Consider the following 26,220-nt stretch of genomic DNA (forward strand, 5'->3'; position numbering starts at 1 on the left):
CTATTACATTCTTATGAAGTAGGCTTCGCGCTACAAGCTTCCTGAACGCGACAACACTGCACGACAGCGTTGCCGCACTTCCATTTACTGTATGCTGTTTCTTCATATAAGCGCGGGGAATTTAAAGATTGGGTTGCAACATGGCTCACCGCTTAACGCAGAGAACATGTTGAAGTAAACATATTTTTTTAAAAAATAAATACTCTACCAACTAAACCCTTTTTTGTTAATAGTTCCAAATATTTGGAACACTAGACTTCCAAATTTTCGAACAGTATTTTGTACGTTTCTCTACCTATCATGGTAAAGGAGATCAGAGCTTCGCACATTTGTTTTAATTACACAAAAAATATCAAGTGATGAAAATTGAACTTTTCACAACTTACAGTTAATGGATGCATCTACATATTGTACACAGGAAATTATTTCACGTGATCTCTTTTCTGAGATATAGCTCTATAAACATTGATCTACCAAAAAAGTACGAAAAAATACGCACTTTTTCATTAATTTTTATTTTTTTCTCACTACATAGTACAAAGAAAATTTTTATGTCTTAAGTATTAAAAAGACAACATTCCAGCAATTCCAACGAGGTACGACAATGCAATATAAGTTTTGACTGGACGTCACGGCAGCACCGCGAAGTCAGGGGCCTATCTTTATGAAATGGATAGTAGGTAGTGCATGAAAAAGGACATTAAGATTTACAAAATTACAGACCTATAGACTTAAGTCTTCTCCCTGTAATTTAAAAAATGTTATTAAAAAAAAAAAAACTTTGAGTCACTTAGCTGGCTAGTAAGTCCCCTTTCTCCACTACCGATTGGTTCGATGTGACGGCCATGGGCCCGAAAGATAACCCGGCAGTGTAGTTTTCATTGTAGCAAATTCCTGCAACCAAAGTGGAAAAGAAAATGTTTTGTCATAGAGCTTTAACAACTTTCCGAAGACATTGCAAGGTACGGAGACGGTATCGGGGAAGTGCCTGTTTGAGGGAAATGGACATCGGTGGAACACGATTATTTGTCAGTAAATGAGAGGTGTCCCTAAAAGGAAGGGTTCTCTCTCATAACACCACACCACACATATTTGTGGCATGGAAGAATAAGAAAGTTTGTCTTCTTATGAAGGTGACCACTATTGAGAGATGCCCGTTAAACAGGGTTAAAAAAAACGTGTTTTTTTAGAAAAAAAGAACGTTTTTTATTATTAAAACATGCTTTTTTTTGTTTAAAACGTTTTAAACGTTTAAAACAAAGTACTTTGTTTTAAACAAAAAAACATGTTTAAAATGTTTATTTTGTTTAAAACAATAATCTAAATACGCATATATATCACATTTTTACACTCTTAGGTATTGCTTGCCATCTATATTCAACCGCTAGATCAAATTTCGGGAACTTCCCTAATCTCGATCCGCCCAAATGTTCAATTCCGGAGAAAGAAATCGGGGTTTTCCCGATCTCCGTTCACGGATTATGTAGTTTTGTTTCTTTGTGTTACGTTCTACTGGTCGTCTGCATTCTTAATCTTTAAACTCCCATTGACGAAACTGCTGTGTCAGGGCTTTAAACCTCAATGGCTCAGTCTTAAACCTCAAATTAAGGCTGGAAGATGGTTTTAGTACCAATTTATTCCTGAAAGATGCAGCTTTGCTGGTATGCATTTTATGTATATGGGAGGAGGGTAAATATCGTGCTCTTTTTTTTTTTTTTTTTTGAAAAAAATTTTTGGGGGGCCATTTTCCCTCCTGGGGGATAGATTCATAAAAATTGTTACGTGAAGCAATGAAGTAGGCCACTACATGGTAATATCGTGTATTTGTACTTCTTGCTTATATGGGGGAGAAGGGAGGGGGCAAAGTTAGCCATTTTTTGGAGTTTAAGTTTTTTGACGTAAATTACATTTATTTTTACAACAAACATCAATAGCTCAGCCTCTAATTAAGCTAGAAAGATGATTTGGTACCAAAGTATTTTTGAGGGATGAAGCTTTCCGTCAGTTGCATTTTATGTATATAGGGGGTACGTATGTACGGCCGAGAAAGGGAGGATGAAGTTCGTTTTTTAATTCTTCATCAAAGTTTTTCATCAGGTTTTGGCGGGTATTCCTTCCCCCTTTGTGGTACATCCATAAAAATTGGTGTGTGAAGCAATGAGGTAGTCCCCTACATGATAGTAACCTGTATGTGTACTTGTTGTTTACAGAGGAAGAGGGGGTCAAATTTGGCTAATTTACATTTATTTTCGGGACGGTCCCATATAACACAAGATATATTTCACTGAAGTGGTCTAGATGCATAATTCTTGTTCGTATACATGATGTGAGCAGCAAAAATGATTTGCATATGGACGTGGTACTAGTGGTGGAGGGGAGAGAATGTCTAATTCAATGAATGTTTTCTGCGCATATATTTTTTTTAAATATTTCCTACATAAAACGAATTCATTACGCAATGGCAGCAATGGCTACCATTTCTTACATTATTGTCACAAGTATGTGGCCTACACATTCATCATTTTGTCAGCGTAGGGTGGCTGCAAGAGTTGCCAGGGGCCCGCAAAGTCAATATTTTCATATTTTTAATGATTTTTTATGTCTGTTCTTTTTTACGAATACGGCGGGAATTTCCGAATATTACCTCATTGGAATTTGTGGTCTATAAGCTTTCCAATGGTGTATAATTCAAGACCCTGTGATAATTAGGGAGGTTACCAGAGCCCCGAACGTAGAGTCTACCATTTTGTTAAAATCCCTGGCGGGCGTCTAGAGTTAATTGTGTTGTTATGCCGTAGACATTAATCATTATTAGCTACCCATGTTGCAGATAAAGATGTATCTTGAAAACTGTTTAGTTAAAATATGTCATTTGCTCCTTGTAGGGTAGTCACTGCTCTTTTCTATGAGTTGTATTGTATTTGTCAGAGCATTTATTCTAACTTATGATGTGAGAATTGTTCATTATTATGTAAATGATAGTGATAAAAAAATACCCAAGTTTTAAATTTGTGAATTTGGATCTTAGAATAGTGTATAGTGTGTTTAACCTCCGTTGTTCTTGGAAATTAAGAAATGTTGAAATACTTCATTTGAATTTCTGTTGGTTTAGTTATACGCACATTGATGTGTAGAATTTCGTTCAGTAATTGCTGTTATAATAAGAATATAACTCTGCTTGTAATTTACTCCATGCACAAATCCTGCGGAGGATGGGTTGTTTGTTAGAAAATTAAATTAGCTTCTTCAATCTGATATTTTAGTTGTTTTAAACATGTCCAACCACCATCGAAAAAAAAAACACGTTTAAAACATTTTGTTTAAAACGTTTAAAACAAACTGAATAAAACAACAGCCCTCGTTTTAAACATGTTTTAAACACTTGTTTTAAACATTTTGTTTTAAACATATGAACCCTGCCGTTAAGAGAGGTTTCACTGTATTAGGAATTAACCACCACTATTTTACCCAGTAATTACATATAAATTGATTATATATAAATTATTTTGCAAAATTCTGCCATTATTTCAATTTATTCACCCCCAGCAAGTTTTAGTGGGCGATTTTTTTTTCCAAAATATTAATTGAAAAAAAAATTCCCTCGTCCCATGCTGAAATCACATTCGTTTAGTAATTAGTACTGTACATACTTGTAGTTGCAATTTCATTATTTTAATATTCTAACCCTGTTGTTAACGTTAGTTGTTGCAATCTGTGGCGGATCTAGAAGGTAAAAATTGGGGGGCAGCGGGTACCCAGACTATGATAGGTATGTCTTGTCACTGAATAAACTGGGGGCCTAGGCTCCCCGGCCCTGGCCTAGATCCGCTACTGGTTGTAATATTTGATTTTTTAATATCCGCTCCTGCCCCTTCCTGGCTACGTTATTGTCTTTGAATATCTTGAAGAAGAAAATTATTCATTGATTTAATTGTTTCCAGAAATCCAGTTTTTCAATTCACAAAAATGCTGTATCTTTCTGTTTTGTCTTTTTTAATGTAATTTTAATAATCCGCTCAATGAATTTACGTAAATAAAAATATACTATACAAAAAATTAAGCTAGCGACAAATTCGTTCCTGAATAACACTATACTCAGTCTAAAATATACAGAGTTGCCCAAAAGTAGGTACACACATCTGCATTGATCAAGTATAATATTGTAGTTTATGGATTTATTTTGCTCCGATTGTTCCAGGCATAAGTTATAAATAAAACGACGTTAAGAACAAATAATGAAGAAATTATGTCTACCAGTTTGATAACAATAAGAAATGATATAAAATATAGTGAGCTGATCAGTACGGGACTGTATACTTTTGGGTCACCCTGTATAGAATTCTTACCTCGATCGATCTCTTCATTTCTAAAAACATTTTGACTACATCCTTCTAACTTCAGTCTGTTGATTCTCCACTTACCAACTGAATCTGGTCTGGTATAGGCTTATTACTATTTTGTCACATTTTTCCTTATTGAGGAGGAGCTAGGTGAATGACCGCTCAAGACGTTGCCAATTTCAGTCACCTGCATCTGTCCATCAATCTCTTTTCTCGGAAACGACCGCGAAGCACAGGAGGGTAGATGTAGTGGGTCTGTTTTGTCAATTGTTTTGGTGGAAACACGCTCGAAACAATGAGGTCATGTGGTCCTCGAAGCCGTACGTGAGAACGAGGTCGCTTCGTATTTTGAAGTGAAATAAATAAATAAATTAGTGCCTCCTTTCCTAAACGCTAAACCTTCTTTGACTTGATGTAATAATAACCTATATGATGCTGATTGATACAATTGGATTTGAGGGGAGTATTCCTTTTCCATCCAGGAGTGTGTGTAAAGAAATTTGGTTGGGTGTTAGGGGGGTGTTGGGGGGTGTAGATTACTCCCTGCCTTGGGTGCTGCGGTCATTGACTGTGAGAAAGCTTTCGATTCAGTGAAAACTTCCGCGGTTTTTAGCACACTTAATTCAAGTGGTTTCAAATAAGTTTATATAAAAGTTACAGATAACATCCATAAGAAAGCTTGTGCGAACATTCACTTATTTTGCTGTACAAAAACAACGGGAGAAAGAAGTGGATATGATAGATACACACGTACTAGAATATGTGTTCCGATCTCTGAACTGGACAATAAATTGGGCAAATATTTAGGGCAGTGTTTTGGTTTGGTTGGTCAGGGAGGCGCTAAGGCGAGTTCTTGCCCCGGGTGACAACTACTGTATTTGAGTCGCTGTCTGTATGTGTTGTTCGTCATGTAGATCTCTGTTGACGTGCTATCTGAACCAGACGTACTCGAACTGGATATCGAACTAGGATCTGCGTGGTATAGTCGCTAACGCTCTCGCCTTTGGTGCGAGCGGTCCCGGGTTTGATTCCCGGTGGGGACACTCGGTCGAAAAATTGTAACAGCTTTTTCAGGGCAGCCATCTTGAGTAAGGTTTCTCCTGGGTTTTCCTCATTGGGTTTCCTGGATTTCCGGGCAAATGCCAGGATGGTACCCAATCCTTTCTTCCTTTCCTTTCATTGGATAGTGTGCTTGCCAAGGGACGTCATCCCTCAAATACGTGACGGGCTAAATGACCATAGACTCCGACAGCCCAGAAATCTCATTCCTAATCGTAATCCTAGATATGCAATATACATTAAAAAACAATCAGAATTATGCCTAATTTGTGAAAATAGAGGCAAATACCTTTGTTAAGTAGTTGCATAGAAAGTGATTATCAGGAAGTAAACTAGCTCTGTTAATTCCCCTTAGCCATTGCAGATTCTTGACCTTCTACTTTTAAAAAAAATAAAGAAAAGAAAAGGTAAAGTTTAAACGTTGCTATTCACTTCTGGATCTTGAGGAATTGGAGTTTTTTTTTTTTTTTTTTGTTACGAAAGATAAGGTAATTCACATCCAAACTGGATATGTTATCTGATAGGGAAGAGGGATTTCCCGAGCAGTGTCACCTTGTTTTTATTTTACTTCTTCAGCCACGTTATAAATGACTTCTCTTCTTTCCTATCTGCTAACGAGCTTACTGCTAAACAAGTGTAATGGGGCGTATGCGGTGTATACAAATCTAATACTGTTAAAGTTCATCCTATACTCATCTTAAATTTACTAAAGAACAAACATATACGGGAGTGAATATACGGCTGTTTTTTTTTTTTTTTTTAAACGGTCGGGTGTATACCTACCAAAAATTCTAATATTACAGCACTAAAGTGTTCACTACTTAGGAATTACGAAACTTTTTTTTCGCAACGATAATTAATTTATCTTATTAAGTTACATCTCTTTTCATTTTAGTAGAAAAATAAAAAAAATGTGTGTGTGTGTTTAAAGAGAGAAATTTGATGAAATTAAGAGTTACACCTAATATCATAGAGTATCTACAAGGTCTTGGCGCCCTCTGGGAGCAAACTCTATGCTTAAGCTAGCAATTAAGGGTGGCCAACTATTTTTACGTAATTTCTAACATTGGTAAACTTTGAGGCTTCAGAACATACTGTGTGTGACGGATAGCATCCTTGGAGCTCAATATTGGTCCTTATGTAGCGTCGTTATGGCGCGTGATTAGTGCCATTCCAAAGAGTTCGACTAACTTATGTTTCCTGCAGTAGTCAGGCCTTTATTATGACGCTAATCATACGTCGAAACGACTCTGCATAAGACCCGTTGTCTTTAGAACTTCCAACATGGAGAAAAGTCATTTCTTGTTTCAGTTTTTTTTTTTTTTCATTATAGTATTCATAAAATTTAAAGCAATGTACACAGTAGCAAACCAGAAATTTATGTAATTATTTTACTTGTTTCGAAAATACTGTCTATTTATCTTACTGTATGGAACAAAAAGTATGGTGAATAAGTTACCAGATAATTATATTAAATTAGAAGTCAGAAACTTTTAAATTCATATATTATTATCTCTCTCCTTTAATATAAAATGTGCGTGTGTAATCATCGATATAATGGGAATATAACAAATTTTCATGCTCTATCTCCTACCAAATAAATGTTTCCATTTTCCTTCAAATATATTTATTGACGCCAAACGTTTCTTTACGCCATGGGAAATTCTGCTGAGCTTCATTGCCCTCAGGAAATCTCCATTCTTACAGTTATTTATATATATACATCCTCTGGAAATACTATTTTTCCTTCCGAGTATCTACAAACTGTTAGTAAATAACGCTTTAAATAGCAACCGTTAAGTTACAACTAAAGTATCCTTATTTCTTGAGGATTCATCGCTTGAATGCGCGAGTACTGACCTCTTCTGGGCTGTTGTAGAAGTTGCACACAACTTAACTTCCATTTCTTCTTGTATTGTTACTTCTGTATGTGCATGTAGGCAAAACGCACGTGTTTGAAGCTACTGTGCTACCAATTTACAAAGAATATGAAAAGAATTGGCACATCCTTCCGAATCACGTGGTTCGTTTACACGAAAACTCGTTTCCGTAAGCGCCTGTGGGACTCACGCAAAGCAACTCAATCAAAAAGTAGATTCTTCTAGCTTGAAGGAGTTTCTTTCTTGACTTGAAAATCATCCCTCACGAACAGTTTGTTTTCTAAGTTTTATGTGTTGTGCAGCGTGTGAGTAAATTGTATTTCACCTTATGTTGATACTACAGCGATAAGGTAGAAATAGATCTTTCGGTATCTATACCTGGTGTTCGAATGTGACCTTAAGCAATTTTCTCAAAGGGAACCGTTTCATTTGTTTTCCTTCAGATGGCGCCTCTCTGCCAATTCCCCTTCAACGAACTGACTCGAACTCGTCGGTGTCAAGCATGTCGACCGTCTCTAGTCTTGTTGTGACTGTGCACCCAAGCATACATCACGGTGTGGATTCTGCAGCAGTGGGCCAAGATTCTGATGTCGCGAGTATTGGAAGCGCTGCCTCCGGACTCAGCACAGGAGCCCTACAGGTATTTTGTTTTAATTTGTCCTTAGTTAACGAACTGACATTTTTGTCATAAATTGTTAAGATAGATTTATCTGTTTAGGACAACAAAGTAGGGTTAGCAATTTCGTTAATATAGGGTACATGTTACTGTACAGTTCTTAGTGGCACAGCGATGCTATTTACTGTATATTTATTGAAATGGTACAGTGATTACTCTCAAATAGTTTCATGAAGCAAATGCGATTGTCTTTGGTTAATGGTTTGTTTATGTGGACGATTTTGATCTTACGATTGAAGCTATCAATATAATAATAAAAATCTAACACAAATATTATATCATATTATTCTCTCTCTCTCTCTCTCTCTCTCTCTCTCTCTCTCTATATATATATATATATATATATATATATATATATATATATATATATATATATATATATATATATATATATAATGTCTCATGTTTGCTCTCGATGAAGTTAGGATGATGCGGTGACCCCGCTTTAAATTTATTTTGAAAATGTTTGATTGTTAATATTGAATTTGTAACTTGAAGGTTTCTTCAACTCCAATTTTATACTTAACTCGAACAAAACAACTGCAAACTTAATTTTTTAACGTGCCGGTACTAAAAGCAGTTATTGCAAAGAAAACGTTTAACACAATCTCTGACGTCTGTCTCTTTCCATCAACAATGCTATATAATATACTCAACAATTAAACCTGGGATTAGAGTCGTGTGTACTGTTGAGACAAATTGAACACGGAAGTACTCACCTAGAAAAAAAGACGTAAAAAAACGGCGGCTGCTGGGAGCATTTTCAGTGGTACGCGCTGTGTTTATTGTAACTTTCAAAACAATAATTAAATGCAAACATATTGTGAACGGTAATCAGCCATGCTGCTCAATTGTGGGAGATCCCGGGTTCAAATTTTGTGGCGATTTCGCGTACGCGCCGTGGTTACACGAGGCTAGAGATTCAATTCCCGGTAAGAAAGCATTGAAAAATTTGAATACATTACGGTGGTTTGGATTCCACCTTCTACATCGCATATAGCTTCGGTGCTGAAAAAGACACCAAATTCCGATTCAATCAACCAACCAATTTACATTACTTTACATCTTGATAACTCTAACCAATTCTCTGGTTTAATCTTATGCTTTTCCTCTATCCATGTTCTTACCCTATCTTATTCTGAATTTTCTGCTGCTACTCTCTGCCAATCTTAACGTTTTATCCTTGGTTTCAGAATAAAAATAGTATGTACACAAACAGTTCCATAAAAACAAGAAGAAATTAAAACATATATTTCGGACGAACATTTCAAAATTGTGTAGAACAATAATTTTGTGGAATTGAAGCATTATATGCTTGCTTTACATTTTTTTCGTAACATTTTGGCAACATTGTCTTTGAATCATTCAAATGACTGGAATGGGAACAAAATATATTGAATCTCAATTCAAAATTATTTGCGGTTTAAAACATTTTGCATATCCTATGTACCAGTGATGGCATTTGCCAGCACTCCCCTTTCCCGTGTTTACATTTACACTGTGACCATCCAAGAGCAATCTTTTCCCTATCTTACATATAAGATATAATGAATTATCAGTTTAGAAAATGTAATTTCAGTAACTTATGTTAATGTTTGAGACGAGGCTAAAACTTTCGAAACTGAAATTTGTTTTGTCTTGAGATATGTGTCTGCCTCGGTCTTGGTCTCGTCTGGGATAAGTCTCGATATGTTGATTTTCGATCTCGTTTCGATGTATAAAATCTCCGTCTCAATCTCGGTACAATCTCTATTAACTATTCAATTCTGAAATGTCTACATGACTGTGTCATGGACTTCCTTAAAGAAATTAATGTACGTACATTGTCATGAAAACAACTAAATCAAGTAATTTGAAGAAACAGTAGATGTGTATATCTGATCAAGTTGCTTCGTTGTTTTGGAATGTAACGTCCCGTTTAGGAATGGAAATATACAGGGTGGCTCAAAAGTAGGTATACACCCCTCCATTGATCAAGTATAACATTCTAGCTTATAGGTTTATTTGCTTTGGCTGTTTCAAGCTTAAGATATAAGTAAAAAGTCATTAAGAACAAATAATAAAGAAACTAAGTATACCTGATGGATAACAAGAAGAAATGATGCAAAAAGCAATGAGTTGACCAGTACGGGACCATATATCTACTTTTAAGCCACCCTGTATAATACGTGAACAGTATAACTCCCACCGACAATCGAGACCGGTCTTCTGCGCAGAAAGGGTGTATGTTAACACAGGACTCTCCCATCGATTTGCGGACTGTGAGGCCAAAGTAAATTCTGGGCCAATGATGTAGATGAGAATTTTGTATTTAGCAAGACTATATTGTTTGCTCCAAATTCGACTTTTAGATATCATTTTTCATTTTGTAACATTAATAGTATAAAGTCATAAAAATCTTACAATATCTCTAATACAGAACTTTGAATCCTAAGAATGATTTAGGAATAGTACATTTGCAACTCCTTCTGAAAAGGGTAACTCTTTTTTCCTATGGTGTGGGACCTGGAGTAACCTCTTACTTGCCCCACTCACAAGACAGCCCTGTGTGCATGCTTGGTGTTAACCATATAGCAACGGAGGAGCTCAGATTTGAATGCATATTTGTAAGGAGTAAAGTAATATATCGGAAAAATAACTATAGCTCAATAACTGGTCTGTTACCGTATAAGAATAAGAATGTTCATATTAGCATAATAAAAGAAAAAATGGCACCCCACTCTCTTCGTAAAGTGTATATTACTTTCTATAGATAAAATTGCTAAATGCAATGGAGTATTTTTATTGAGTTTTTCGAGTTTTATCAGTGTTAAGTTTATGAATGTGTACAGAAGTCTATATAAAAATCTTCAGATCCTGGCAATATTTAAGTTTTGAGACAGCATTAAGTAAATCTTTTGATTGTATTTCGTTTGATTTTTCAATTACAACGGCCCAATCTAGATCAAACTTGGCATACGTTTGGCTCGTTTAGTAAGCATATGAAATATCATGGTGTGCAGGCCTTTTGGTTCTGAGTTAATAGGACAAACTTATTACTGAACGTTAATTTGAGGCATAAGAAAATACATGATGAGACGTTTGTATGTAGATGCAGTACTGCAAAGATTTGCTTAAAGTCAGTGAAGGGTGATTTTTTTTCGTGATAGGGAAAGTTACTCTTATTGTGGATTGAACTAGATAATGTGGAAGATGCTTCTTGCTCAGTGAAGTTGAAAAAAGCAAGTGTAAAGCTACATTGTAGTTGTAATGAGAAGAAAATTAAAACATGGTTATTTAAAACTAGAAATCATCTAGCATTGTGAAATAATAAAACTGTTATCACTTTCGTAACTTATCATTCACATAGCATATTTATTTGCTTATTTTCTTCTCATTTGTTTCGTTGTCCTATGAGGACAGTACTTCGAAGGTTGCGTTAAACATTTTCCTCTTAAAAATAGGATTCCACAAACTTGTTGCACCTTTACGAATATATATATATTATATATATATATATATATATATATATATATATATATATATATATATCAAAGCTAGTTTAGCAATGAAACTTTCAACTTCAGAGAAGAATTACCTACATTACCTTGTAACGTTCTAGTTACTCTGCAATATTTAACTATTTGTTCAATGGGCGTATCAAAATGAGTAAATAAATAAAAGGAAACGGTGCAAGTTGAATTTCAAACAACGTTACGTAAAAGAAACTAATTTTCATACCTAACAACTATTTTTCATTGACATTTAAATTAAATTAGCAGTGTGTTTTTCAACCAAACGAAATCAGTAAACTATGTAGAAGTGGTTGGTCGCATTTTGTGTCTGTCATACTGTGGCAGTGGTTCACAACCGGTGTGTCGCGACATGCTTGCGTGTCGCGCAGTCCCATAGTGTGTGTTGCGAAATTTATTTATTTAAAAAAAATATGGAATATTAGAGTTACCATATTTCTCCACTCTAAATACAGGAGACGAGTTTTAAAAAAGCATATTTCTAAACACGCAGAATACATAATGTATTTTCCCATTTAAAAATACTGTATGTTAACTTTTAAAACTTTTTTTTTTTTTTTACTGTTACCGTTTTATAATAACAGTACTTAAATAATTGTCCATTCCGATTAATATATATTTCATGAACTACATAAGACTAATTGATGTTTAACAGTCTTCATTAGTATATGCTGATTTGGCAGTTTCCAACAACTTCTTTTTGAGCTTAACGTCCCACATTTATGTACCAAAGCTAAAGGAGACTGTGATGATGAAATGGATGATAATAGCGGAATTATGAAAGTGGGAGAAACCTGAGATACATGGAAGTTCGTCGGGATCGTACTACTGCAAATTGTGGAAAATAATACTTTTAATGAAGTGGACACTTTCAATATCTGGGATCAATATTAACAGACCAAAACCACATTCACGAAGAAATTGAATGTCGATTAAAAGCAGGGAATTCGTGTTATTATTCAGTTCAAAAGGCTCAGGTGGGCAGGCCATGTAGCCAGAATGCTAAAAAAAAATAGGAACGCTTTCAAAGTTGAACTGGAAGTTCAATCGGAAAACGACCATTAGGAAGACCTAGGCGCAGATGGGAGGACAATATGAAGATGGATCTCGCGGAGATAGGAATACAAAGTAGAAGCTGGATCCAGTTGGCTAAGGATAGAAGTCAGTGGAGAGCTTTTGTGAACGCGGCATTGAACCTCCGGGTTCCATAGGCCATAGAGTTAGTTAGTTAATTAGAAATTTAAAACTTGGACAATACGTAGTTTTTTATTATTGTGTCGTTCCATGTTTATGCTCTCAAAGATAAAGGAGATGGATGATCAATGAAAGGGGATGATTGTGAAATTAAATTTGTGTGCTCTCTCACCGAAAATCAAACCTGGAATATGTACCAAAGGGGAGGGCTACGGAAGAGTTGTGACGTAAGGTACCACTAAGAAAAGATTTTTTTTTTAATTGTATGTGGAAGGGGATCGGATTATTATATTAAGATGTCCATATCTCAAAATATTGTAAAGTTTTAGACCTTAAATTTGGTATTTCGACTTCTCATTTAAAATAAATAAACTCATGTATAATAATTAAACATGTTTTTCATGGTTTTGTGGTATTTGACCTAGAATTGAAGAAAAAGGATGAAACTGGTTTTTGAGATATCCATTCGAGGCGTTCGAATTTCGCGTAAAGCTTCTAGTTCAAACGAGTTATATATGAAAGGTGCAGAATGACGAACGCAAAATATACCCATAGTAACAAGTGGTGGCATTTGCTAGTACGAACGTGAAAGTTGAAAAGAACAGGAATAAACGTTAATTAGTGAGATAAATCGTGTGTATGTTGATTACAGAGAGAAGTTTAAGGTTAATTTCATAGTCCTACTAGAACATTCTCAATCAACGGGCTTCTTCTAGACCAAACATTAACATAAGTGTGTCATTTAAAAAAAAAACTGCTTTAATTCGTTTTTGAATGTCAGAGTTAGAGGACATCTTACTTTCTGAAAATTGTAACGATCGCTTTCTCAAATTTTTAAGTGATATATATAAGGATACATAAGCTGCTGTGAAACCGTTTTCTGTTTCTCACTTTTTTTTTTTTTTTTTTTTTGAATAATTCATTTCAGAACAAATCAACGTATCGAAAGAAAACAGTTTTTCATATATATTATTCAAACATGAACGGAACTTCTAACAAGTTACTTTTCTGAACTAAAGTTTGTTTGCATTTCTTAATACGAATATTACTATTGATCAGTGGCGTAGGGAAGGGGACCCAGAGCCCCCCCCCCAAAGAGGTCCGACAATGTACTTTGGTACTTTGATGTTTGTAATTTTTTTTATATATTTTTATGTTTATAAATTTTTGTTTTGTAATTTCTCTATATGTACACTCATGTCCAAAATGATTGTCGCATATCTATAACTGTCCTCTTGTAAGAATATAATTTGATAATGATTTTGCAGGGTACTTTTAATACTAATACTATATGTGTAATCGGGAAATGTATATTTGTGGTAAATTTCATTTGAAAAAAATTATAAATACGAAAATTAGAATTAATAAAACAAAATGTTGCTAAATGAATGAGAAAGTTTTATTTTTGTTTTATTGTTCTTATTTGCAGCTCTTTTGACATGAAATTTGCCACATACATGTGTTTGCCGATTATACACATACCAACATTATAAGAAATACCGGACGAATTCGTTATCAAATTATATTCCTACAACAACATATTTATAGACATGCGACAATAATTTTGGACATGAGCGTACCTATAACAGCACTTAGCCCCCTCCCAAACACACATCCTGGCTACGCTACTGCTATTGATATAATATTATAATTGAATTCAAGATTGTGTGTAGAATGTTCCTGAATCTCGTGAGGTTTAACATTTAGTTGAGGCAGTTTTAGAAATCACTACTAAAATTAAATTGACAGTGGTGATGGTTCCAGTTAATCTTTCTTTTAGTTCAAAAAAATATTTTGCATTCAATTCATATTTAAATAATTTAATAAAGGGTCATGGAAACTAATATACCTTGTATCCTAACATTAGTTAAATAAACAGGTATATTTTAAACTAATGGGCAAAACCGCTAGAATTTTGTACCATCCAAATATCGGCAGAACGACATTGTTTGGCATACTCTGTGATCCCACAATTTAACAATGTTGCCAATGTAACATAAAGTTGTATTTTTTTTTTTAATGACACTACGTCAGTTTATTATATTTTTAAATGTATGTGTAAAACAAAAACAGACATTACCACTTTTGTCATGCAGTGTTGCAAAATTAGAACGCTACAGTACCACAAACATAGAGAAATAATCAATATTTGCAGGATTCTACAACAGTAATAACGCAAGTGAGACGGATAGAGTAATGTATATCCAAAACACCTTAATGTCTCAAATACTACAGTCATTAAATAATGTATTTTAAACAAGTAGAAACAAAGTTGCAAGAAATTGAAAATGTGACTTTTTCAAAGGAATTTGTTTCGAGATAGTGTTTAGATAAGTATTACGTCAATTACATACACTATTTTCAATAGACATGATATATATATATATATATATATATATATATATATATATATATATATATATATATATATATATATATATATATATATATATTAGTAGCTAGCCTTAAAGGCTAGCACCCTGTTAAAGGGTTATGCTCTCTTTTAGGTAAGGGAAATCGGAACAATTGGATCAAGGATAATGCTTGGTCTAAGGGGTGGTATAAAGCAGAAAATCTTTATTTAAACATATAGACAAAAACCAGAGGATGTTGGATGGAACAGGAGAAACAAACTAACAAAATTATTACAAAATAAGGTGTAACAGATACAGATGGTGATCTGAAAAATGGAAACACCTGCAGTTGGCAACACGTCAGATGTATGGGTTGGCAGTGGTGTCGTGGCGCCGGCAGCGCCGGACCGCTGCTGGTGGTGTGTTAGGTCGGTCTCCATACTACGTCAGGCGCAGTGGAACACCAGTGTCCAGTGGCTGCAGCAGACGGAGGTAGTGTAAAATGGGAGACCTCTCAGATTTTCAAAGAGGGCAAATTGTTGGTGCGCGGTTATGTGGAATGAGTGTGACGGCAGTGGCTACTGTGTTAGGTGTGTCGCGTGGGACAGTGTCGAAGGTGATGACGGCCTACACAACACACGGGAAAACCACATCGGGGAAGCGGAAGAAAATCATGAGTGACAGGTCACGCCGGGTATTAAAGCGCATTGTCACGCAGAACCGTCGTGCCACTGCGGAGCAAGTGACGGAGGAACTCAACCAGCACATCCCCCACCCTGTTTCGACAATCACAGTCCGCCGCGAATTACATGACATGAACTTACGGGGTCGTGTTGCACGGGCCAAACCGCTCATCAGGGACCATAACGCTTTCGCACGCCGCAAATGGAGCCGCGACCATGCAACTTGGACCGTTGAGGACTGGAAACGTGTGATATGGTCGGATGAGTCATCCTTCACCCTATTCCCAACCACGGGCCGTGTTTATGTGTGGAGAACGCCCAAAGAAGCTTATGATCTGCAGTATCTCCGCTCAACTGTGAAACATGGCGCGGTGATGTTGTGGGCTGCCATATCATGGTTTTCATTGGGTTCTGTGGTCACACTTAGCGGACGAATCACTGCCAACGATTATGTCGCAATTTTAGGAGACCACTTGCATCCTATGGTCCGGATGTTGTTCCCGGACAATGACGCCATCTTCCAGGACGATAATGCGCCCATTCACACAGCTGGCGTCGTTGCAGCGTGGTTTGAGAAGATCGAGATGAAGTTCAACACCTCCCCTGGCCCGCCCAATCCCCAGATCTCAACATAATTGAACATCTGTTGTCGGTCTTGGAAACACGACTCCGGCGACGATTTCCACCTCCATCCTCTCTCACAGAACTGGCCGATGCCCTGCACTAGAAATTGTGTAAAATTCCACTTGCTACCATTCACGACCTCTATGCCTCCATCCCACGTCGCATCAAGGCTGTTCTGAAGGCGAAAGGTGGCCCGACACCATATTAATCTGGTAAGTTGCAATTTCGTTCAGGTGTTTCCATTTTTCTGATCATCATCTGTACATATAATCAGAAAAGCACACAATATACATATCTACAAAGGAACAATGTATTATTCATAATTATCAAGCAAGGGTGTTCAAATGAAAGAAAAATTATAATGATGTGAAAATAATGCTAGCGGCATATACGTATTTATATCAGGTAAAGGCTTGGATGTAGGAATAAGTCGTGTGACAATGGAGATGAGAAATGAGATGACGTAGGGGTGAACGGTTCCTGAAAATGTAAACCGCGGTTTCGGTTTGCCACTTAAACCGGTTTGGAACGGTTAACCGAAACCGAATCGTTTCCAAACCGAACCGAACCTTTCCCAAACCGAACCGAATCGAAGGTTGTGGGTGGTTGAGTTGAGTTGATTTTGAGTTTAACGTCCCGTTCAGCAGCAAGGCTATATGAGACGTGGACCTACTGATTAACGTGGAATCCAAATCACATGAGCTCCCGCCGGGAGTCGAACCCGGGTCTCCCACGCCAAAGGCGCGTACGCTAACCGCTTAGCCAAGGAGGAGCTCGAAAAAAAGTGAAAGAATTTTCTTGGTTAACTTTATATTAAAATAAAATAGTTCCCAACTACCTCAGTCGATTATCGTGTGTATATGATTCTCATTATAATACAGCAATATATAAGAAACGAGCCAGTCTTTACTCAAAATGACATCCTTGCTTTCCTTTGTATCATTTATGTAACTTGTAACCAAGGAAGTTCGTGCGGTTTTCGTCACTCATCAAACACAACACACAAAAAATCTTAAACACCCATTGTATTCTTCGAAATAATCACTATTGCCTCCAATGACATGTTCCCAATGAGACACAAGCTTATTAATTAATGATTTTTTAAAATCTTTTTTTTCTGGAGTTCAAAAATTGTGACACAGCCTGTGTGGCATCGTCGAGTTTTCGGAACTGCTGTTTCCGCAGGTGGTTATCCATGGCGAAAAACAGGTAATAGTCTGATGGGGCGATGTCCGAAAAATAAGGTGGATGAGGTGGAATTTCCCAGCCCAATGTTTTGATAACCTTTTTTAGATGCTTTTTCAAGATGGGATTTGGCAAGATCGTGGAGGAGAACTCATCTTCTGCTGACCAGTGTTGGCTGCTTCTGGAACAGTGCAGCTGAACCTCCTTGCAATTGTGACAAGTAGACTTCGGCTGTTATGTTTTTTTTTCCGCTTTCTAGATATCCATAGTGGACTGTGCCAGCGCTGGTCCACCAAACACATAGCATTACCTTCTTTTGTTAAATGTCCGGTTTAGCAGCCAATGAGACCGAATCAGAAGTCGCCCAATTATGTTCAGGATTTGATCAAGGAAATAGGCTTTATTATGGTGCGACAGCAATGACAAGCAGACGTTTAACCGTTGAGCACGTTTCCCTCGGACAGGACATGAGGAGCTCATTTGCTTAGCTTTCGTGACATCCCAACGTTATGAAGATATGATTGAAAGGTTTCGTTAGATACTACAATCCTGTGTGCCAGCTCCTCTAAAGCTTGATGAGGGTTCTGCTTGATTTCCTCTTCCAGCTGGACTTTGTCGACGGTGGATGGACGACCAACAAGATGCTTGTCTTCAATGTTCTTGTCTCGGAAGAAAAGCAGAGCGCCTTCGTGGCTAAGCGGTTAGCGTACGTCCCTTTGGGGTGGGTGACTCGAGTTTGATTCCGGCGGGAGCTCGTATGGTTCGGGTTCCACGTTAATCAGTAAGGATTCCACATCTCATATAGCCTCACTGCTGAAAGGGACGTTAAACTCCAAATCAACTCAACTCGGAAGAAAAACAGCTGAACCACTTTTAAACAGTCCTTTCACTCACTGACCCACGTCCCTCTAAACTCAAAGCATATTCTTCTAGCGGCCTCTGCATCTTTGTTTCCTAATTTGTACTCGAAAGCAAAACCGAGCGAAGTAGCTCAAGTGGTAGAGCGTTTGCTTCGCATTCAGCCGACGATTCCCGCTGCCGACCATCCTGACTGGGGTTTTCCTCAGTCCTACCAGGCAAATGCCGGGATGGTACCTACTAAACAGGCCCTGGCCGATACCTTACCAAATCCTTTTCATTGTTTTGTTGTTGTTAGTATCCAGTATAAAATGGCCTCTGAGCTGTATCTGGTGATTGTTAAATAAAATCTCCCTCAAAATCTCCCTTTCCAAGAACATGTTCTTTCGAAGATCGTGCTTCCTAACAAGCCGATAGTGAAACGTGCGTTGCACTGAACAACTCTCTATTAAATAAAGTTTGAAACGAATGTAAACATATAACGTCATCAGAATCAATTTGACCACAGTAATGCGACAAATGTAACTGTTCTCTGAAACAACACGAACTTCCTTGGTTACCTGATAATATAGTACCGTGATATATTTCCCTTACATGCGTAAAGTGTGCTCCCCCAGTCATTTCAGGATAAGTTTAATATTTTATTCTAAACGTAGCTTCTGCTGGAAGCATCCACCTTTGAAGTAATTGCCCCCTCCCCTTCCAGCGTATCTGTCCTAAATCCGCCCATGCCGTAAAGTTGTCTTCCAACTGATATTAAGAGCTTTATTTCAATTTCCAAACATCAGTAAAAGTATCCACACAGTACGAACCCTCAATTGTTTCAGTAATATCGAAATAATTTTAATCTGAATAAAGTTATACAGAAAAACATAACATTCAGCCTTATTATAATCTCTGGGTGAATGGTTCCTAATAACGCAAATTGCATTTCCTTCGGTTTCGAATACTGAACTGAAACCAAACAAAACAGTCCTCCGAAAAGGGCCCAACAGTTCTTAAACCGAACCATTCTACAAGCAGTACTGAACCTAACCTTTCCCAAACCGTACCGAACTGAACCGTTCCCAAACCGAACCGAACCGGTTAGAAGTCAAACCCCGCGGATTCGGTTTAAACTAAAAACCGGACCGAAAACGGTTAACCGGTTTTGGAACATACCTAAGATGAGGTGCAAATCAAGTCAACACGTAGGTTATGAAAGAGCACAAATGAAACCATCTTCTTGCCTAGGGGTTACTTTAGGCTATAATGGAGACAGAGGGAAGCCCATGTTTGTTAAAGGGAGTATCACTGTGCACTATAAGATGGGAATATGAGTGGGCAATGAAGATTAGTATGAAAATCGTGAAGTAGGTGAAAATCAGTGTGATTCAGTGGAAGACTGTAGCAGTACAGTGTGAATAATAGTGACAAGGGTGTGTGCATAAAACGAGAAGGTGCAGGGTGAATTGCTAAATAATGTATCGTATCCAACAAGAGAGGATGATGATCTTCGTAACGTCTAGTGATATAGATTATCTTGAGTTTCTCTATATGGTACTGTACAGGAAATGCGATAAGACTGTAAAGGTATTGTGTAGGACTGGGCAATTTAATCTTGTGGGCGATACGAAAGGCATGTCTTTCAAGTATGAGTAGTTTATGGTAAAAACTATTTGGTGCAGAGACCTAGACATGAAGATCATAAAGCCGTTTGTAGCAGTTTTATATCTAAACCATTCGGAAGATATTATAAAAATGGTAGAATTTATTGTATTGCTTAAAATGGTTTATTTGTGAGAATTTTTAAAACAATTTTTGCTTTACTTAGCGTCTATAACAGTACAACAATACTTTTTAGTAGTTGTAATTACAACACGTTCTCTAAATGACATAATTTTAGTCAGTGTTGCAAACTTTAACAGTTTTTACCATATCTCCATAACGGTTTAAGATATCAAATCGCTGCAAACGGTAGTGTACTATTCATATCTATTGAAAACCATCAATGCAATATGATGAGATACTTATCTGCACAGTTTTTTGAAATAGAAGTCAAATTTTCAAACTCCTATAACTTTGTTCGTATTCATTCGAAATCTGCCATATCATGATCACAGTATTAGACACTAAAGTACTTTGGAAGTTTATTGCCCCGCCTGTCTTACTTCTGTTATTACTGCTATAGAAGTCATCAAAATTTGGATGTTTGTGTTGCTGTGGCGTCCTTAGTTTGCAATACTTAACAATAAATTTAACTGCAAATTTCAGTGTTTCATGAAATTTGAAATATGTAACAACCTATATGAAAAAAAATACGACTTTATGTTGGGTTTGCAACAATTGTTAACTTTATGGTGTTATACAATGTGACAAACAATGCCCCCTGCCGATGCTTACGTGATGCAATCTTTCATTAGTTTTTGTTCATTAGTGTAAGTTACAAGGGGGAATCAAGATAAATGGCACGCCCTATATATTGCTTCTGGAGCATTGTGTTATCAAAAACTTGTGATTTGAATTGATGTTACAAGTACCATTTCTGTAGCGCTAAATGTGGTGTCAGTAGATACATTTATTTTGAAATTGAAAGTGTTATAAAATCTGAGTGACAACCAGTGATGATCTCACAAGTCTTTGGACAGGGGGTGGGGGGATTTCCCGCAGAACTACAAAATCCCACTGTCGCATATCTTTGATCTTGCTCAACATTGGTTGCTAGTTTTTTCTTAGTACTAATTTCACCCCGGTGTATTGAAATCTCCCTGTACAGATCTGAAATTCCGGTAATGACAAAGATTCCCATGTCTGTAGATTAGCAATGAAGTGCTTTCCACTTCGTTGATTGGAAAGTGTTTGATCCACTTGTTTAAAGAAGTCATCTGAAATTTGTCTGAATGTTCTTAACATCCTGCAGTGCGTATAAAGTAAATGGATACATTGAACGGGTCAATTGGTTTCACACGACATCTGAAAGTAAATTCCAAATTTGTAATGAAGGAAGACCGATAACTCATGAGTAGATCATTGTTTGGAGTGTTGGTTGGTAATGATGTGCAACCCTAATGATACATGCGTGATTTCTTGGAGCACTCACGAGTTTGATCTGAACTCAAAGCTACGCGCCACGCCATTCATGTCTGCTTTTGTTTTAAAACTATAATTTTCTCTGAGAAATGCTATTGGCCCTAACAAGAATTTAAAACATTTCTTTCACCAGATTTTTTTCTGCAATATTCACGTTGTTATATAAATTACTGTAATATTGTTGAAATATCTTAACGGGTATTTATTATCAAGTAGACAGAGATGAATGGTTAAAATTTTCCAAATTTTTCTCACAAGGAGACTTACGGAAGTGTCACTCACCGATTTGAATGAAACTTTGCACACTTGTAGAACATCGAAAAATAATCGACACATATTGTATTATTATTATTATTATTATTATTATTATTATTATTATTATTATTATTATTATTATTATTATTATTATTATTTTGTTTCGGCAATGGTGAAAATTTAAGGGTAGAATTCACCCTTTGAACGTTGGGGGTGGTCTCTAAGTATAGACCGAAAACAATCATTTAATTTAGAAGAAAATATACGGCCAGAGGGGGTTTTAGAACAGCTGATTCAGAATTTGACGTCAAAATTACAAAATTCAAAATGACAGATCCAACACAATTACAATTACAAAATGTCTTCTGGTTTGAAATTCTCTGTAGTTAGCTAAGAACAACTGTAGGTGGCAGAGATTACTGCGAGGAGGTTGCAGACCAATTTGAAACCCCTTTCTGTACTCATTTTAATGGGATGCTTGATTAAAGTGAGTCTCTGCATCTCTCACTGTAGCGTTTACAGACACACAAACAGTAGAAAGTGCGGCACAGTCAATAAATCTGTGACTCACAGCTACACCATACAGCCTTTAATTTCTGAAAATGGTGTTTTGCTATCACCGTTGTTAATTATTTTGCAGGAAAAGAATGGAACATTTGGCCCTATAGTCCAAAACAACCTCTTTTAATCTGAAAATATCCTTGTGAAAGCATCAAATTCCGGAAAATTAACACCAGGTCTTGTGAGATCATGGTTTCAAGAGCTCTTTTTCCGAGCGTGTAATACAAAGTCCATTTTGTTATTGGGGGCCGCGGTAGCACAGTGGCAGAGCATTCACCTCTGGTGCATGTTGTCCTGCGTACGATCCCAGCTCTCGCCATGTGAAATTTGTGGTGGACAAACACTGTGTGCGGGTTTCCTCGGGGCTCTCCCGTTTCCTCCCACTTTCTTCATTTCTCCATTTCATTCATTTCTCATCATCACCGTCTACTTTAGCCTAGCTGGCATAATCGTAGGACGTAAAAATTTCATTTCATTTTTTCATTTTGTTATTAGATTCGTGGAATGATCACAATTAATCAACTTTTCAACCTATTCTACGAACAAAAGAGTACCTCAAAATAGAAACCATTCAGCACTAACAACTGGTAGGATTCAGCCTCTTTGTGTGTTCGTCTTTAGGTCGTAGAAAAACTTCTTGAGACATTTTACTGATATTGTCCTCTACAACTAAAACATAAATTTACATCTCCGTAATAATATAATTTAGATCCAGATCACTTATTCATAATCAGTTTTCTTCTCCCAGATTTGGAAATCTTATTAGATATGCGTGGTACAAAAACAGTTATTTGGAAGAAGGTTGTGTTGCATTTTGCGATTTGTCACAGTTATTGCTGTAATAAGGTGAGCTTGGTGTAAACAATGTTTATGCATCGTTATGCCAATATTTCCTTTTTTTAACGAAATGTCATTACTGTGAAGCATTTTCTAATGTTTGTGACTTTTTTTTTACGAAATATCTCTACTGTGGAGCGTTTTTTCAATAAAGTCATAATTATAACAATTGAGGATATGTGAAATTCTGACATAGTGAGAGGCGAGGGGATTCATTATACATAAGGATCCCGAATAGGGAGTGCAGATACTCACTTTAATCAAGCATTCCATTAAAATAAAGAGGTTTCAAATCAATAGAGAGGGATTTCAAATCGGTCTGCAGCCTTCGTAGTAACCCCTGCTAACTATAATTGTTCTTGGCTAACTGCAGAGAATTTCAAAGCAGAAGATATTTTGTAGTTGTAATCACTATATTGGATCCGCAATTTTGAATTTTGTAATTTTGACGTTAGATTCTGAATCATCTGTCCTAAAACGCCCCTGGCAGTGTGCTTTCTTCTATATTAAATGGTTGTTTACTGTCTATGCTTGGAGACCACCCGTAACGTTCAAAGGGTGGTTTCTACCCTTAAATCTTCACCATTGCCGAAAAAAAAAAAAACGTGTCGATTATTTTTCGATGTTCTACAAGTACGCAAAGTTTCATTCAAATCGGTGAGTGACACTTCCGTAAGTCTCCTTGTCAGTCTCGTGAAGAGGTGTGGGAGAGTGCCTGTACTGTAGTAGCCCAAGATGACTTCCACATTTTTTTTCTTATTAATCGTGTTTAATGTTTCAGCATAAAATGGCCTTCTGGCTATAACTAAAATGTTTTCGATAAATAAAACAAACAACCAAAGGAATCATGAAAAATGTAACTTCCGAATATCAGTTTTATACCTGCTTATAGAGGGCCCTGCGCTCCTGTGTGGTCAATGGCAGTGTTGCTCACGAGACGAAAATTTCCACCTCATCTCGTCATACATTTCCAAATTTAGTACTTGTATCGATTTTCGTAACGCCTTTGAGACTAGAATCGAATCGAAGTGACGAGACATGTCTTGTATACAACACAAGTTAGTGATCAACACTTGTGGTCCCGGGTTCGATTCACACTGATTATTTTTGTTAGCCTTGTTTCTGTATTGTGGGACAATTGAAGAGGCACTAAAATTAAGTGAGTAGGAACACTGCTCTAGAAAGTAAAAAATAATAATAACAGTGATGTGAACGAAGTGCTGATCACATATCATTGAACTAAAAGCCATTCAGCCTTTCATAGTCTTTGTGGGTTGCAGCAACAGAGAGTTTACGTTACTGTACACCTTTTTATAATCTAAAGGAAAAAAATAAATATTTCAATTTAACGTCCTGTAAGCGAGACGGATGATTTAGACACTGAATTATGATGGAAGACTTTGTGGAATGAGAATGTGGGAGGAAATGGGAGTACCCGGGGAAACCCATAAATAGGATGTTGTCTACTGCAATACTTTGAAGGTCGTAACTCAGAACCAAAACCAATTTCCATTTTTCTCAACGTATGCCTTTTTTTTTAAAAAAAAAAAAAACTTTAACTCGTGGTGCAGTCCCATTCCAAATACAGTAATAGACTTTTCTGGAGCACGTTTTGTGTTCCCATTTGTATCCTGGAAGTTACGTAAAGAACTCTTGATTATCTGCATGCGGATTTGGACGTGATTCCAGGGCCGGGGCAAGACAAGACTGGAATATATGGAGCAGTAAATTGTTCTTTAAAACAAATTAGAACAATTTTATGCTACAATTTTCCTTTTATTGTGGATCTAAATTTCATTCCATTTTGAGAATATGAATGAGCCGTTCAGTCTTAAGTGCTATATAAGATGGTATGATTCTTTATTGTATCATTCGTTTCCTGTGACACTGTCATCCTTTAAAAAAAATGAAAGTCCATGTATTTTTTCTGGAGACAATGAAGCTTCTTCTAGTTATTTAGCGCTTTTTTTTTCATTGTGTTTGCTGCCTTCTTGCATTCATCTGCGGAAACAAGCTATGTCCTGCGTGAAAAGTACACACAGTTCACAGAGGTGATTCTGATGCTGCACCTCGAGAGATTCATGTGGAAATAATTGTGTTGTTCTTAGCTCCTCCTTCCATTGTTCTTCTGATTATTTCTCCGACAGTACATTTTGTTGCAGCGTTATCGTAAGTAGCACATCCCAGGAAGCTTTCATTACGCGTTTTGTAAGCTTAGATTTTTGCAAGATATTTCACTTCAATGTTAGCTACATACGTACTCCAAACACAGCTCTGATCTTTCACGGAGAAAGTTAGATCTATCTCTAAAACAAGTTTAATCTCCCTCACTTTCAGTTTGTTTTGCGCCTTTCTGACCAAGTGGCTTATACGCATATTTTCGGTACGTGTGATGCTGGGTTCCATTCCTAGTAGTGATCTTTGCCTCGGGTACAAGCCTGAATAATGATTGTGGTTTCACTTTAAGCAGTAGATCACGTCTTTTATAGCCTCAGTGCAGGGACACATCCACGAGGGAGTTCCACCGGGTCCAGACTGACCCCAAAATTCCTAACTCAACATACATTTGTACACTTTCTCAATAAAACTGTACTTATTTAACAGGGAAATAATTGATGTAGCATGAAAGTTTGATCTTACACTTCGTCTGTATTCTTTCTCTTAATTATAAAAACAATCCAGTTCTACCACGTTTTTTTCTGAAAATATAGGTGGAAGGATTTTACAATTACTTATCGTATTTTTGGGTGTAGAATAACACTCGTTCAATACTAGATAGACGTAGTGGCTTGTAGTATTGGACCCCCCTTCAAAGCTTGGACCTCTCCCAACAAATATTTCTGTATGAGCGCCTGCCTTAGTGATGAAATAGACCTGCCTTAGTGATAAATTAATCCAAATGTTTTGTTATCTCAGGTTGGTTTGTGTAAGTCTTAGTGTCTTTTTCAGCACCGAGGCTATTTGGTACATGGACTCTTACTTTAAGATGAAACCTGAAGCACCGAATTTGCTCGTACTTGAGTGCAAGTGATAGCGTCGATGAATAGAACACGACTCTGAAGGAACCAGAGTGGTCAGATGCCCCGTTCCTGCGTTATCGCGTTCCAAAGTGTGGGATGCCACGAGAAGCGCC

The 26,220-nt window shown here is 36.8% G+C and overlaps 1 protein-coding gene across 2 annotated transcripts in view; it reads left to right on the forward strand.

Moving 5' to 3' along the window:
• Kank (KN motif and ankyrin repeat domain-containing protein 2 kank) overlaps positions 1 to 26,220 on the forward strand; it is a 367,377-nt gene that overhangs the window by 185,544 nt on the left and 155,613 nt on the right. For both annotated transcript variants that reach the window (XM_081762311.1, XM_081762312.1), the window contains exon 5: positions 7,723 to 7,919. In XM_081762311.1, the coding sequence (XP_081618437.1) occupies positions 7,723 to 7,919 (197 nt within the window). The remainder of the gene's footprint in view (positions 1 to 7,722; positions 7,920 to 26,220) is intronic.

Source organism: Thermobia domestica, chromosome 6 (assembly GCF_964235325.1).
Source record: "Thermobia domestica chromosome 6, izTheDome1.hap1.1, whole genome shotgun sequence".
Classification (NCBI taxonomy): Eukaryota; Metazoa; Arthropoda; class Insecta; order Zygentoma; family Lepismatidae; genus Thermobia; species Thermobia domestica.